This window comes from Hyperoodon ampullatus (genome assembly GCF_949752795.1).
Source record: "Hyperoodon ampullatus genome assembly, chromosome: 1".
NCBI lineage: Eukaryota > Metazoa > Chordata > Mammalia > Artiodactyla > Ziphiidae > Hyperoodon > Hyperoodon ampullatus.
In genome coordinates, this window is record NC_136914.1 from 117,348,426 (window position 1) to 117,364,038 (window position 15,613).

General features: G+C 42.6%; 1 protein-coding gene across 1 annotated transcript in view; it reads right to left on the reverse strand.

Annotated features, from left to right (window-relative positions):
• Positions 1–286: 286 nt before the first annotated feature.
• ACTN2 (actinin alpha 2) overlaps positions 287–15,613 on the reverse strand; it is a gene marked incomplete at both ends in the record, with an annotated part of 76,384 nt that continues 61,057 nt past the window's right edge. Inside the window, 9 exons of the mRNA XM_079704465.1 lie at positions 287–445; positions 2,454–2,612; positions 3,521–3,586; positions 5,552–5,698; positions 6,604–6,783; positions 7,701–7,835; positions 10,186–10,368; positions 12,301–12,441; positions 13,771–13,879. Coding sequence (XP_079560591.1) covers positions 287–445; positions 2,454–2,612; positions 3,521–3,586; positions 5,552–5,698; positions 6,604–6,783; positions 7,701–7,835; positions 10,186–10,368; positions 12,301–12,441; positions 13,771–13,879 — 1,279 coding nt within the window. The remainder of the gene's footprint in view (positions 446–2,453; positions 2,613–3,520; positions 3,587–5,551; positions 5,699–6,603; positions 6,784–7,700; positions 7,836–10,185; positions 10,369–12,300; positions 12,442–13,770; positions 13,880–15,613) is intronic.

Genomic DNA, 15,613 nt, shown 5'->3' on the forward strand with positions numbered 1-15,613 from the left:
TCACACTACTCAAGTAATTTGCTTTGTTTTATCAAAGAAACCAACAAAAACCCTGATATTTCATTGCATTTGGCTAGAATCAGAAATAAAGAAACTTATTTGTTAAGTACGCTATGTCATCTACTGGAAAAACTTCAGCCATATTACATTGCAGTCAATAACTGAGCTGCAAAAAAAGTTTTCTCTCTCTTTAACTGAATAAAGCTTCTCAAAGTTTCCAAGAAACAAACTATAACTTGAGCTTTTATTGCGTTCTGCCGGGACCAGCGATTACAGAACCCCGGCCTCACAGATCGCTCTCCCCATAGAGCGCAGAGGAGAAGGCGGCGTAATCCAGGGCACCAGGCACGCTGCCTGGGCCCGAGTAGGCGGGCATCCTCTTGATGCAGTACTGGGCCTGGTCAGGGGGCAGTTCTCGGCGCAGCTCCTCTGCCAGGATGTACGGCTGGAAAAAAAATACACGTGTGTTTGCAAAATCAACTGCAGAAAACACAGGAACATAAACGGTTTAAATACACTGCTTGCATTTGTGTAATTTTAAAAAAGGACTAACTGAATCACTTTGCTATACACCTGAAATTAATACAACATTGTTAATCAACTATACTCCAATATGAAATAAAAATTAAAAGAAATAAAAACAAAAAGGGCTAAAGGCAGGGTGTCTAATGTGCACAGTACTGGACAACCAACAAAAGGCTGAGTTTTACTTGTAATTCATCATCTGGCCAGCAGGAAATTTAATATACTTCATAAAGGCAAAGGGAGCAGTACCATCAGTACTTCTCGAACTGAGCCACAATGCAAGTGAAAAATACTATCACGTAAACTTCATACCAGAAAGATTAAGGGAAGGCTGGTTTACATCATATGCTGAGGAAAACGCAGGATTATTTAATTTGAAATTATCAATGTGGTTTTTTTTTTTAAATATATGTGATGTGCGCTTTTAGAAAATGGAGTTACTTTCTTACACAGTTTATTAAAAGCTAGCAGCATGTTACCACTGGAGAAAAGCTCTTTCTAAAACAAAACAAAACTGACATTGAACAATGGAGTCTTTTTTTTTTTTTTCTTTTTCATGTCAAATGTCCAAGAGGAAATAGGGTAATTCTCATAAAACAGATAGGCTGGGCTTCCCTGGTGGCGCAGTGGTTAAGAATCCACCTGCCAACGAAGGGGACACAGGTTCTAGCCCTGGTCCGGGAAGACCCCACATGCTGTGGAGCAACTAAGCCGTGCACCACAACTACTGAGCCTGTGCTCTACAGCCCACGAGCCACAACTACTGAGCTCGCATACAACAAATACTGAAGCCTGCCCGCCTAGAGCCCATGGTCCGCAACAAGAGAAGCCAAGAGTAGCCCCCGCTCACCGCATCTAGAGAAAGCCCGCACACAGCAACAAAGACCCAACACAGCCAAAAGTAAATAAATAAAATAAGTAAATTTATTTTTTAAAAAAAGATTGGCTGGTCAAGATAAATAGCAAATATCATATTGTAATTTATAGTAGGGATTTTTTGGGGGTTAAATAAGCCTTGGTTTATTATCTCCTACATCAGTTGGACTTCCTCCCCTCCACCCCTATCCCTATGATAAAGGATTCATTTTAAAACAAACGTAATTATTTTAGAGATAGTTTATCTTGTCTGATAAGGGTTTTTTAAGGTAATAAACATGGCCATGTTGATGTGTTTGTTTTTTTTTTTGGCTGTACTGCACAGCATGTAGGATCTTAGTTCCCCAACCAGGGATCAAACCCATGCTCCCTGCATTGGAAGGTGGAGTCTTAACCAACAGACTGCAGGGGAAGTCCCATGCTGATGTGTTTTAGAATCCTAACTTCCTTTCCCTCTCAGCTAGAACACAGGGTAAAGGAATCACAGCCCAAATTGAGTTTATACATACTGAGATGTTTTTATATTGTTTTGGGAAAGAGATTTAAAAATTCTGTACTTGCAATTAAACTCCTACTTAATTTCTAGGCTTCAGATAATAAAAAAGTAGCCAATTTTTTAAATGAATGAATGGCTCTATTTAACTTTGCTCCAGGGGCGGGGCACAGTGTCAGGGTCATTGATCCTTGAGAGAAGGTTCTCAGTTTTATAACACTTGAATTGCATTGTTCCTTCTTTCAGAGTCATATCTACCAACCCAGAATGTGAAGTAGGGTCAAACCAGAAAAACACACAAAAAACTGCAAAATACATACTCTTGGTTCCTTCTATAAAACTCCCCGTAAGGACAAGCACAAATGCCAGGACAGAATGTCTGTATTTAACCTATTCTGGGTGCATCACTGTTATGTTTACATGATTTCTGAATTCAGTGCTGTTGTGATACAAAATGCAATACATCAAAATGGTTATTATTTGCAATGCTGTTTCCTTTTTTTATTAGAATGAAGCAGTGGGCTGTCACAAAAGCAGAAGAAAACATGTCCATGCAGACCTTGTCGGAAGCCAGGATTCGGAAGGAGGCGATGACCTGCTCGGCGGTGTCGGTGTCGGCCGTCTCTCTGGTCATGAAGTCAATGAAGGATTGGAAGGTGACGGTGCCCTGCCCGTTGGGATCCACCAGGGTCATGATGCGGGCAAACTCAGCTTCACCCTGAGGCAAGGTTGCAAAGAAACATTTACTTCAACCATACACAACTCTCAGCAGTGCCGTTCTCCTGTTTTTACCTGTTGGCATGCAAGTTCCTTTTTGCTTGAAAACTTACATATTCCCTGCACTTCCCTTCCATTTTTGGAACAGATTCCCCTTATGGGTGACTTAAGTTTACTGCCTTCAAATGATTTTTAAACGTTGCTGTAGCATCAACCCAGAAGCTCCTGAATGTCAGAATTCCTTCCTCTCTCTAACCCATGTTGCCGTTGGGACTGAATATAGTTATGGAAGAGGAATTCAAAGAGGGTTAGGCCTTTTCTCAGACTACAGTTGAGAATAATACTGCAAAAGAGAAGGCAGGTCAGAGGAGGGTTCTCATGATGCTTATTTGACAGTTCTGAGAGGAATCAAAGCAGCTCATGTTCAACATTACACATTAGCAGGTAATACAGAAGTGAGGTTATAAGGGCACACTCACAGCCCACAGGGAAATGTAAGATTTCTTAGCTGATCTTTACTAAAACCTTTTTACCTTCTAAAATACTAGAGGAAAAAATACTTTAAAAATCAGCAGGAAAAGACACTGAAGTGTATACGCTCAATGGGTGAATTGTATGGTATGTGAATTATCTCAGTTAAAGCTGTTTAAAAATCATCAGGGAAGTTTATGTTCTCTTCCTTCACTAGAAAAAAACCAGCTGACCGATGACTGAATGAAAATATATGTTCTGGCTCTGTGAAGTTATTTTTATATGGTACCAGGCAAACCTTCAAAAATGTTACCCTAGACAATGTAAGTCAACGAACCCCAAATGAGCTGCCATAGTTTAAGGCAGTTGTCTCCTATAATACAAATCTAAGCTCAAGAGAATATCACATGGTAGTAAAATTTTCAACTTCTGTCTTACCAAGTCATAACCCATGGAGATCAGGCAGGCTCTGAAATCCTCATGATCCATCAGGCCATTCTTCCTCTGCCGACAAATACAAAGAACAAAGAAGCTGAGGGCTTCCCTGGTGGAGCAGTGGTTAAGAATCCGCCTGCCAATGCAGGGGACACAGGTTCGAGCCCTGGGCAGGGAAGATCCCACATGCCGCGGATCTAAGCCCGTGCGCCACAACTACTGACCCTGCGTTCCAGAGCCTGCGAGCCACAACTACTGAGCTTGCGTGGTACAACTATGGAAGCCCACATGCCAAGAGCCCGTCCTCCACAACAAGGGAAGCAACCGCAGTGAGAAGCCTGTGCACCGCAATGAAGAGTAGACCCTGCTCGCCGCAACTAGAGAAAGCCCACGCGCAGCAACGAAGACCCAACGCAGCCAAATAAATTATATAAATAAATAAATAAATAAAAAGAAGTTGACAGTTAGAGGCAAAATAAAAAACTCTACTTGACCAGGGAACAAAATCCAATACAAGAAGGGACACTTTGAGATTTGCCAAATAATTTGTAAATGTCATCACTGACTTAGAGGACGGACAGACCCGACACAGGGATGTTAGAAAATAATTTCTTAAAAAGGAAAAAGGAGGAAAGGAGGGTAAACAGCAGTCAAAAATGAAAGGAGACCACACGTTCAAGAAAGCAGGAGGGACTACCCAGTGCCAGTGAAAATGACTTCGTCAGGAGCTGCCCACTGCCACCCAGCGATATTCCAACACACTCTAAGTGTTCTGAGAAATCCTCACGCTCTCGCAGCCCCAGGCAGTCCTCACTTGTAAAATTCCCCCAAAGATTAAAGCATGGCTAGGACTCACACTGGAAAGTTACCCCACAGCTACTCTCAGGCCCATGTCCCTCCAAGACACAAAAATCCTTAATTTAAACTTTTAAACTTGGCAGGTTCTGCATTGTCTGCCTTTGAACTTTTGTTGCAAAAGACAGTCTCGTTATCCTAGATTCAAATAAATTTGGGGTTTTTTTCCTATGAGGTGGCCCAAACGATTGAGGGCTGTCTTCGCATAAGCCTGGGTGGATGTGTGTAGGAACGATGATCAATTATTTCCCTCCACGGGAGGAAAATGACTCAACCTGAAGGAAGTCAGGTCAGTGTTACAGCATGTTTTGTACAGTACAGTTGTGCTGAAGCCAAGCTAACTTTAATGTCCAACTCTGTGTATAATTCTTTATTTACGCCTCAGCTCCCTGATCAGAAGTCTACTTTCTGAACTCTTTGATAGGCCTGAATATGGCTGGTCTAGAGCAGAGGCATTTTAAGAACCATTTAACTGATATCTGTAAACCATAAACAGGGTCCCAAGCAAAGTAATGAAATATACTTACTTTGTTACGGATCTTTTAACGAATGGAATGTGGCCTTAGGAGTCACTTTTAACTAGATGATAAGCAAACTGGGCATTTTCTTGTGAAGAACTGGTTTTACTCAATTGTATTCAAATCAAAATACTAGATAATATTTTAAGAGCTGCACTTAACTTTTTATATATCACCATTTTGTTGGTGCATTTTCCTTCAACATTCCATGAATCAATTTTGTTAATTAAAAAAGAAAATTAAATTTTATGGCAAAAGAGTAGGCTAATTTTCATCAGGTGCTTCACCTCAATAGTTAATCAGGAAAAGTTCATTACAGCTCTGTATTTAAGTACTTAGAAAATGTCCTAAATCCCAAAACCACATTTTGTTAAGGATACACTTTCACTTAGAACAAATCTAGTGTTGCTCCCAACTACAAAGTTATTCGTTAAGTGCTCTGTATAAAACAGCCCACAGACCTAGACTTTGTGTCACCTGGAGCGACACCAGAGCTTAGCACACTTCATTTCAGAGGCTCTTTTCCTTTGGCCTTAATCATCCTGTTTCCCCATAACCTTTAAGGGCATTAAAACTTAAAATAATAGCATGAATATTATTTCAAATACATCTTTTGATGTCCCCAGTGGTGCCTTTCAAATAACTAGAGGGAGTGAGGTACCCTGTCGAAGTGGTTGAAGGAGGCTCTGAACTCATTCATCTGCTCTTGGGTGATGCCCTTCGCATCTCTCATCAGCATCTGGGTCTCCACTTCGTTGATGGTTCTGGCAATGGTCGTCAGCAGCAGCTCCCAGCCCACACGAATGTGCTACCGAGGGAAACAGCAAACGATCAGCTCCAGGTCCTCCCAGCAGGTCAATCTTGCCTCATTTTTTTTTTTTAACATCTTTTTTGGAGTATAATTGCTTTACAATGGTGTGTTAGTTTCTGCTTTATAACAAAGTGAATCAGCTATATGTATACATATATCCCCATATCCCCTCCCTCTTGCATCTCCCTCCCACCCTCCCTATCCCACCCCTCTAGGTGGTCACAAAGCACCGAGCTGATCTCCCTGTGCTATGCGGCTGCTTCCCACTAGCTATCTATCTTACGTTTGGTAGTGTATATATGTCCATGCCTCTCTCTCGCTTTGCCTCCTCACTTTCATAACAAGAGAGTCAACCCAAAGGGAGATAAGTAGGGCTTCCCTATGCTTTTTTTTTTTTAATTCTACTTTTCCACTTTTTTCGAGATTCTATAGTGGGAAATACTCAGAAATGAGACCAGGGTTCTAGCCGTGACAACTGGCACTGTGGAGATAAAATATACAATGTACAGTGTATTATTTGTCATTAGCGTTTACCAAATAGCAGGACGGGCCCTGGATTATACCCACTGGCCAATTTGTAAGATCAAATTGGGTCAAACTGGCCGAAACGTAATAGTCCAATTTCAGTTAGTCTCTCCAAAGCAGTGCAATGAATTCATCGTTGTGATAATAATGATGATAAAGTTGCTGAGGATGGTGATGATAATTAACAACTATGTAGCGCTTGGTCTAGTTCACAAGGCTTTTTCACATACAGTAACAGGAAAGGTTTGATGATCCCTTTCATACTTAGAGAACAAAACAGGAACAGATGCAGACAAACGTGGGAGGAAAACACCCTGAGAAGGTGAAGTGGTCACAACCAGAAACCAGAGCACCGCAGGCCTGTGTGGCGGCTGTACCTCCATGGTGTAATTAGTGTGCTTGTTGTCAAAGACCAGGGCCTCCTGGATGAGCTGATGGTCGCCTTCCAGCTTGTCGATATTGTTCTTGTAGTTAATGATGTTGTGCTCGTACTGCTTCAGCTGATTCATCTGGTCCTCCAGGGCTCCCGTGATCTGGATGGAGCTCCGGGCAATCTCCTGGTGGAGGCATGAACAGGAGAAGAAAACAAGGTGAGCCGGCCTTTCAAGTTACTATGGGGGCCTTCCTGCTTCTGCTTCCAATGCTATGCCGGCATGAGGCGGCAGCTAGAGACACTTGCTTTTTCAGATAAAGTAGGAAACAGGATAGTACCGCAGCATGAAGCAAGCTCTATTTCTAGTCTGTCTAGAGAATGGGGAAAAAACAAAACAAAACCACCAAGATCCATAAAAGCAAAGCAAGATGGGTAAGAAAGGAGCCATTTAGGCCTCTTCCAGTGAACACAGAAGCCTCCCCAGGCTGGACCTGCCTCTTCTGAAGGAGGCCAGGGGATGGTCTGCATGAATGCAGCTGCCAGGGAGACTTCAGACCACTGGATGCTTCATCACTGATCAAAAGAATTTCCTAGATTTTTAGATGTCCTCCTCTTAAGAAAAAAGTTAACATTTTATCACCAAAAGAGAGGCTGGGAGAAGAATAAATAGGCCAATAAATGTCTCTTGGCTGTTCTTGGTGATAAAATGAACCCAGCAATCAGTGTCATTCAAAGATTACTTTTCCCTGAATGTTCTGAAAATGCCAAGTATTTGTGACTCATTAGGGACGGACTGTTAAAAACTCTAGGTCCTGCAGAGGCTGAAAACTGAGAAAGAGCCCTGTCACCGTTCTTAAGGACAGAATGAATGGATGGCAGCAAGAACAGCCTCAACTTTGGTGCACAGGTGCCCTCCCTGCCCCCCACCCCGCACTGATGCTCATGGGCGCCCAGGCTGCAAGAGCCCAGGGGCCATCAAGAGTAAGGCCCATGGCGACCTGGATGGTGCTCTCACGGCACTGAGTGGAGACGGGTCGTCCTGTCAGCTCAGGGACCGATTTGGAGGCTGTGACAAGCTCCCTCTGAAGGGCACTAACCCACCTCCATCTTGTTCTGGATCCAGGGCCCAATGGCATTGGCCTGTGCAGCGAACTGGCGCCGCAGACGCTCGTTGGCATGCTGGCGGGCCAGCTCCTCCTGCAGCGACTGGTCCCGGATGGGCACGAGCTGCTTCACCTGCCAGGGTTCAAGGGCAACAGGGGTTAGAGGCCAGCTGTGGTCCAGGAGGAGGGACCAAGATCGGTGGTGGTGGCTGAAGGGCAGGGGTGGGAGCAGAGAGAGAGGGAGGGAGAGCGAGGGGAGGGGAGAGGAGGTAGGGAGGGGAAGGGGAGTGGGGCCCCTACTTTAGGGACTAAAGGAAGAGCTCAGTCTAGCCTCGACTGCCACCCAGTGCCTCCACTGCCTGCTGAAAGACTGGCTAAGTCTGCAAGAGGGACACTGACCGTTCCTCTAGCCAGGGGCTCTTGGCCTGCAGTACCAACCCTGCAGGGAGCTGGGTCCAGGGTGCAGAGAATTTGTGAACTTGAATGAGGGAAAACTGGCATCCTTATTTTCACCACCCCTAATGGAAAATGAGCATTTCCTTTGATTATGAATGCGGGCACCAAATCCACTGTGACTTTATCACAATAGAAATCACAGACATTCTCATATACATTAGTTACTGCCTGCCTCTCAAATTATCATATACACTCATCACTACTCACAATTATTAGACTTGCTATTAGATCATGGTTTAAAATGTGGTAGTAAAGAAGCACATACATTACTATATCCCAACTTTAGAGATATATATATATATATATATATATATATATAGCCTTTCATTAAAATTTATTTTTTATCGAAGTACCATTGATTTACAGTGTTGTGTTAGTTTCAGGTGTACAGCAAAGTGATTAAGTTATACATATATATATATAATATATTTTAATAACTATTTTAATGTAATTTATTTCCTTTGTAACCTTAAATATTTTTTTATGAATTTACACATATGATTATCAGAAGGGATCCATGGGCTTCCCTGACTACCAAGTGCATCCAAGACACAAAAAAGTTGAGAACGCCTGCCAGTTTCAGGAGCTCAGTCCTATATGATGTTGGACCACAGGAAAGTATCCTACCCCGCCTACATCTTTTCCATTCCATTTGTACCCTGTGATTTACACTTTAATGCTATGTCTCAGTTCTTTTTGAATCCGCAGACAAAAGAGCTACTTCAAGAAGGCTTTTCTGTGTGTTGGCAAAACTGCTGCTAAAGACATTATTCAATGTCCCTTTTACAAAACTCCCTCTGGCAAATTTTGCTTTATAACTTAGTGACAAGAGAAAAGTTTGTCTCACTTTATGACACATTTCCCTTTTTTTTCCAAGGAAACTACTTAGCTCAACACGTTTCCCTCTTCACTCCGGCTGTCAGAAGAACAGAGCTAATTTTAAGGTCAAACACAATAACTAATTGTGGTCTCTCAGATGAACACTCTCTTTCCCATACCTGTTTTTTTTTTTCCTCTTTGCATCGTTTATAACTAAACGATTGCTGAATGTGTGTTTTTATAGCAAGCCACCTCAAATGCACGTGGTGGACTTCTTAAAGACTATGTAGTAGCATACTAAGATGATCGTGCCTCAATTTAAACATGAAAATAAACCTTTCTTAAGAATGAGACAAAAAGGCTCAAATGATCCCACTGGACTATAATTAAATCTGTATGGTTTCCCAAAATATAAGAGGCAGCAAATTAGCAGGAAGTCCTTTGGTTCCCCAGATACAGTTTTCTAAGTAATTTTCCCTCATTTAAAATTCACACACACTTGGGACATGTCTATCCCATATTCTAAAACTTCTTTAATGAAGTACTAGAGGCAAGCCGATTCCATCAAATTTTCAGTTGGGGTTTTAAAAATAGTTTCCTTTACGGTATTAGTATCATAACCTGTACTGAGTTTGCGAACATTGAAAAGGTTTTCCTTAAGGACAATCATTTCTACTTTCTTTCCTTACAAATCACAGAAGCTGCTGAATGGTATTTAAGAGTATAACATATTTCATCTGTTAAAAACAACAGGCCCAAAATAGAGTCGAGTGCTAAATCCCACTCCACCAGACCAAGACTTAACTTAATTACAGTTTCCACTCTCCCAGAAACGGAATCTTAGTCAATCATTCATCTGGGTAGACCCCTTCCCTCCCCTAAAGGAAAGTAACTCTGCAATAACCAATCCACTTCTTTTTGGCCAGGTAACTTCCCTGTTCCTACTCCCTTCTGCCTATAAAAGCCTTTCATTTTTTTCAGCTCCTTGGAGTCCCTTTCTGCCTGCTAGACTGGATGCTGCCCAATTCGAATCGATTTTTGCTCAAACACTTAAAATTTGTTACTATGCCTCAGTTTCTCTTTTAACATGTCTGTGAAGACAACCCTGATCGTGACGCAGTCACTCTAACTCCCCCAGGGCTTCACCTCTTCCCTCCACCTCGGCTTCGAGAATGTCAGCCTCGCCCCCTCCCCGCTCAGTCGCTCACCTTGTCCCACTTGGACCGGATCTCATCCACGGTGACAGTGCTAAAGGGGTTGCTCGAGCTGATCCTGATGCTGTAGCTCTGGATCACCTTCTCCACCTCGTTCTGGATGGCCAGGATAGACTGCCGCTCGCCGTCGGCCTCAGGCAGCGTGGCCTTGAACTGCTCGTGGGCGGTGATCAAGCTCTAAGCCAGAGACAGAGCGGAGAAAACCCGACTTACTTCAGTGTGAATTTTATAGGCTTGCTGTTCCCTTCAGCACGCGTATAAATGACTTTATAACTGCGGGAATCTCCGGTGGAAGACAAATTCTGGATGTCTTAGAAAAGCTATCTGGTGCACAAAAGTCAAGTTCCTCGAAAAGGGGAAAAAAGATCTCCTGATGACTCCTTGGTGGCTATTAATCCAAAGTCTTCAAAAAATAACTGTTTTCTTTTTTAAAAATTATGTTTGATTTCATCATATATGATCCCCAGCTATTGTTTAGGTCTTACTCGCCACTGACATACAGAACTTAAATCAGGGCTTCCCTGGTGGGGCAGTAGTTAAGAATCCGCCTGCCAATGCAGGGGACATGGGTTCGAGCCCTGGTCCGGGAAGATCCCACATGCTGCAGAGCAACTAAGCCCGTGCGCCACAACTACTGAGCCTGCGCTCTAGAGCCCGCGAGCCACAACTACTGAGCCTGCGTGCCACAACTACTGAAGCCTGTACACCTAGAGTCTGTGCTCCACAACAAGAGAAGCCACTGCGATGAGAAGCCTGCGCACCACAACAAAGAACAGCCCCCGCTCGCCGCAACTAGAGAATGTCCGCGCACAGCAACGAAGACCCAATGCAGCCAAAAAAAAAAAAAAAAAAAATGTGTGGCTGTGTCCCAGTAACACTTAAAAAAAAAGAACTTAAATTAGCTGCCCTTTCTAATGACCAGGTTTACCTATAGCTCAAGAAAAGAACCTCACATTTGCTGCCTCTATAGCTAAAGATCACCTGGAAGTACATCCCTTTCTCCAAAAGAAAAGGCCACAGAAACCAACTCCTTCCCCTCAGGCTTTATAAAACCTCCACTTAACAACCCTATACCCTTGGACCCTAAAGTATAATACAGCAGCCCTTTATACTCAGCTGTAGGAAGGTGCCACGTGGACCACCTTCCAGGGCGAAGCTAACACTCAGTTCAGATGCTACAACAGATCATCTGCTAGCACACCTTTCACTAAACAGAGAAACTACTTCATGCGTCAAGTACGGCTTCCAAGGCATACTTAGACATCTCATTTATTCCAAAAATAAATGGTTTTAGGTTGCCAACCTCTGCTTAAGAGTCTATGCAAGAAACACCATCACAGCCTCTTTCAGAAGACAAAGGCAATGTTCAACAAATTTCTTTCCTCTTACACCCCGGTGCAAACCCTTCTAGAATGCTCCTTGGCAGGGAGATATGGGTTCAAATCCCAACCTTCAGTATTTCCTTTACATTTGGATTCTTTTCGATGACCTATCTATTTTACAGAAAAAAGAGAATCTAAAAGTATTTTCTCTATATTCCATTATACGTCAAATTCAGTATACAATGGTCTCTAATATATTGGGTCCTGGCTATTGGAGAGGAACGCTCCTCCCTAACTCGATCACTTAAGACGTCTTATTTACAATCTGAAGCTCCAGCAAAAATAAAAAGCAGAACATTTTGGATGGTGGGAAGCAGAGGGTACTGATTTGTGGCTTCTTATGCTTTATGATCTGGCAAAACCCTATAGATCTTAATGAAGGGTAATATGCAAACATTTGCAAAGTAGTTAACTCAGCAGCCAATAAACTCGTAACTTGCTGTGACTAACTCCAAGAGCATATGTCTATTTTGCTCATATGATTCCACATTCCATTTTAAAGAACAGACCCTTTTAGATGTAGTCACCATTATCTGGCTGATGTTAATTTAGTTGCATTAAAGAGTAGTATACACATTTTTAAGCTAAAGGCCAAAGGGTAATATGGGTTTTCTAACCACATTTTTTTTAAGTTAAAAAATGAAACAAAACCAAAAAGAGAACTCTAAGTTTTTAAAATTACAATTCATTTCTGGTACAGTGAGAGCACAGAGCTGGCTTCAGTCACCTGGATTTCCTCAATGCTGTGGACAATGAACATGTCTTGCAGATCCTCCATGGCACCTTCCATCCAGTTGTTGAAAGGAGCAGCTCTCTTGGCAAACTCCAGGTGAAGCTGATCGATGGTTTCCAGCAATTTCTCAGTTCTCTGGAGATCAAATAGAAACCAGTGTTATCATAGGTTAAATCATAAAAATTCTCTGAACATGTAAAGGTGTGCACTCCAGAGCAGTAAACTATTATCTGACGTTTTGATGGTCACAATCATCTCATCATTATCTTGTGTATACAAAAGATTAACTGATGTTCAAATGATTAGGCTGAGCCCTGCAGGTCTCACACTGTTCTGAAAGTATTTAAAATACTCTACCACATGCTACTCTTTTGAAAACTGAGAATCCACATAGGGTATATAGGCACTTGCTTTCAGCTAAAGCAGTACTTTGTAAGTTATAGGACCTGATTCCCTAACCGTGCTGGTTCACAGAAAATTCACGGTATCTTCCTCATTTTATAATCAACAGTGTGCCTCTCCCAAAAGTTGCCTAGAGAAGACAGAAGGAACTACAGTTCCATATTCTTAAATCCTCATTCAGGATTTCACACAGAGACCCTCTTTGCCTTTCTGAGCATATGAAAGCACAAGGCTTCAAGCCACCGAGAATGGTACTACGCGTTTCCCATGGCAGAGAGGATGGGGAGCTGGCACGGAAGCATCTGGTGTCTTCAAGTCTTCCATAATTAGATTCATTTTTCCTCCTGTTCTAAAATATTTGAGCTGTCTCTGTTATATGCCTGGTCCTTCCTTTCTCTCAGCCTTTTTCTTTAGGTGGATATGTTAACAGCTGGTTGGCATCCAGGAAGCTTGGTATCACATGTGTTAAAAGTTTCATCAGAGTCAGGGTGAAAAGACTCAGAAAACTGCTAACTGCTTCTTTCTGTCATGTCGTCTGAGTCTTCCGTGGTGAGAGACGATGAGTTTCAGCTAAAAACCAGCTGTTTCTCCAAGCCTTATACTTGAACAAGGCCAAATTCATCCTGATTCTGTTTCATATTCATTTTGCCTTACTTCAACATGTGTTGCCATTTTCCCTTTGCACATCTCAACTTCCGTTCCTCCTGATTTCCTGACTTCATTCATGGCTCAATTTACTCTCAGATAAGGACTCTGGGGAATTAACTGCCATTACTACTTCACACAAAATGAGTTTATACCGTTATCTCATTACTACTGGACTTTTGTTTCTTTAATTCAAAAGGATGCGTCACGGCTGTATGGATAAATTACAGTACAAAACTACCAACTTTCCATTTCCCTCTTTCTCCTACTTTTCATGTTCTCTGTAGAAGCTCCTCTCACTAAATAATGTTTCGATTTATACACACCATACCACAGAAAACCAAAGTTAGTAACAGTGACTTACTGAAAGAGCCCCTATTAAAAGATTCTGTGCCAGCAGGTGGCTTGGAGACTCACCTCCAGGGCCTCTCTCCTCTTCTGAGTGAGTGTTCCCAGCCTGTCCCACTGGTCACAGATTTTCTGGCACCGATCATTGATGTTCACAGCATCGTGATAGTCCAGTTCACTATCAGAAGGGAAAAAAAGATTGACTTTCCCAGATGACGTGAAGAAAAGTGGACATGGGCTCAAAATAAACAGATGATAATTAAAAAAAGATCTGATAGGGAACTGGCAGGGTATTTCAGGGTTTTGTTCATCATCACCATCACAAACATGATCACTACTCCCTTACATCACGAGAAGAATTAGGAAAACTCTTGGTGGTCAACAGATTTCTAAACAGAGAGAAACGCTGTCTTCTCGACACCTCAGGCTAACTCTATGCTCCCTTTGTTTTCTTGGCCAGGCCTCCGGAGTGCATTATTTTTAAGTGGTGATGTACCTGTAAATGAAGCCAAGTATCTGACCTGGAGGACAGTCCCAGGGGCTGTGCTGAAGCCACGGTGATGGGAACATCAAATGAGTCATGAGGGAGGGAGGGAGGGAGGGATCAGCTTGCACGCCACTGTGTCCTTGGCTGCTCTCAAAGGGCACGGGGCTGGATGGAGCACCACGTCCAGGAGGGGCACTGGGACGCTGAGCCTGGCAGGACAGAGACCTTCCTCTTCCGACAAAGATTCCAACTCGTCTTATGCCATTCGTGTGACAGCAGGAATAAAATGATTTCTCACTCCGTAGTCCCTCTTCCTCTCCAGCCCCGTCTGTACATCCTAACGGGATCTTTGTGACATGAAGTAACTTGAACTTACCATTCAAGCAGATTCTGGGCTAGATGGTTAACCTATTATCTCTGGGGGTAAAAAGTTTGAATCCTGGACAAAATGTAATCACCCTTTTAGTTAAGATGAAAGCAAGACTCAGGGAGGTTTAAAGACATCTTCAGGAGACTTCTCCTTCAAAAATGGTCCAAGGTGAGACTTTTAGGAAATTCCCTCCTATCCATCCAAATCCATTTCCCTGAAGCTTAAGTTTATTTCTTTTTCCAACTCTAAACGAAGGCAATGGTTGTTTATTACTTGTTTTTTCTCTTAAGTGATATTAGCTTGTCCTTATTGAACGTTACTGTTTCTGTTACTGAATAAAGATGCATACAGTTGTGACGAGTGTCATTTCAGTGGGTAAGAAGCTCCCTATCACCTAATGAAAATCTGTCCAGTTCTTAAGAGCAGCTTTCTACATGCACACACTTCACTAATTGAGATGGACTGAGATTCTGTGATTATTATAACCAGAAAACCAAAACCAACCAAAATACACCAGCAATGTGCACAGCCTTGAATACAAAGTGAAAAGGCCATGGCCCTTCAAAATGCAACTATTAAAGAACAGAAAGATTTCAAAAACAAAAACCTAGGAACTGTCTGCTGATCCACAATGGAGACATGAACACTCATCTCTCCGTGATTATCTTTAGGGTGTACATTTTTCCCTCTTCTCTAATTCATACGTACTAGCTCTACACCTACTTGCTTTCAGGACTTAGGGTTTGCATAACTGTGCATACTATTTTTATTTATTTATTAATTATTATTATTTTAATAAATTTATTTATTTATTTATTTTTGGCTGCGTTGGGTCTTCGCTGCTGCGCGTGGGCTTTCTATAGTTGCAGTGCGCGGAGGCTACTCTTCGTTGTGGTGAGCAGGCTTCTCATTGCGGTGGTTCCTCTTGTTGCAAAGCACGGACTCTAGGCGCGCAGGCTTCAGTAGTTGCGGCACGCAGGCTCAGTAGTTGTGGCTCATGGGCTCTAGAGTGCAGGCTCAGTAGCTGTGGTGCACAGGCTTAGTTGCTCCGCGGC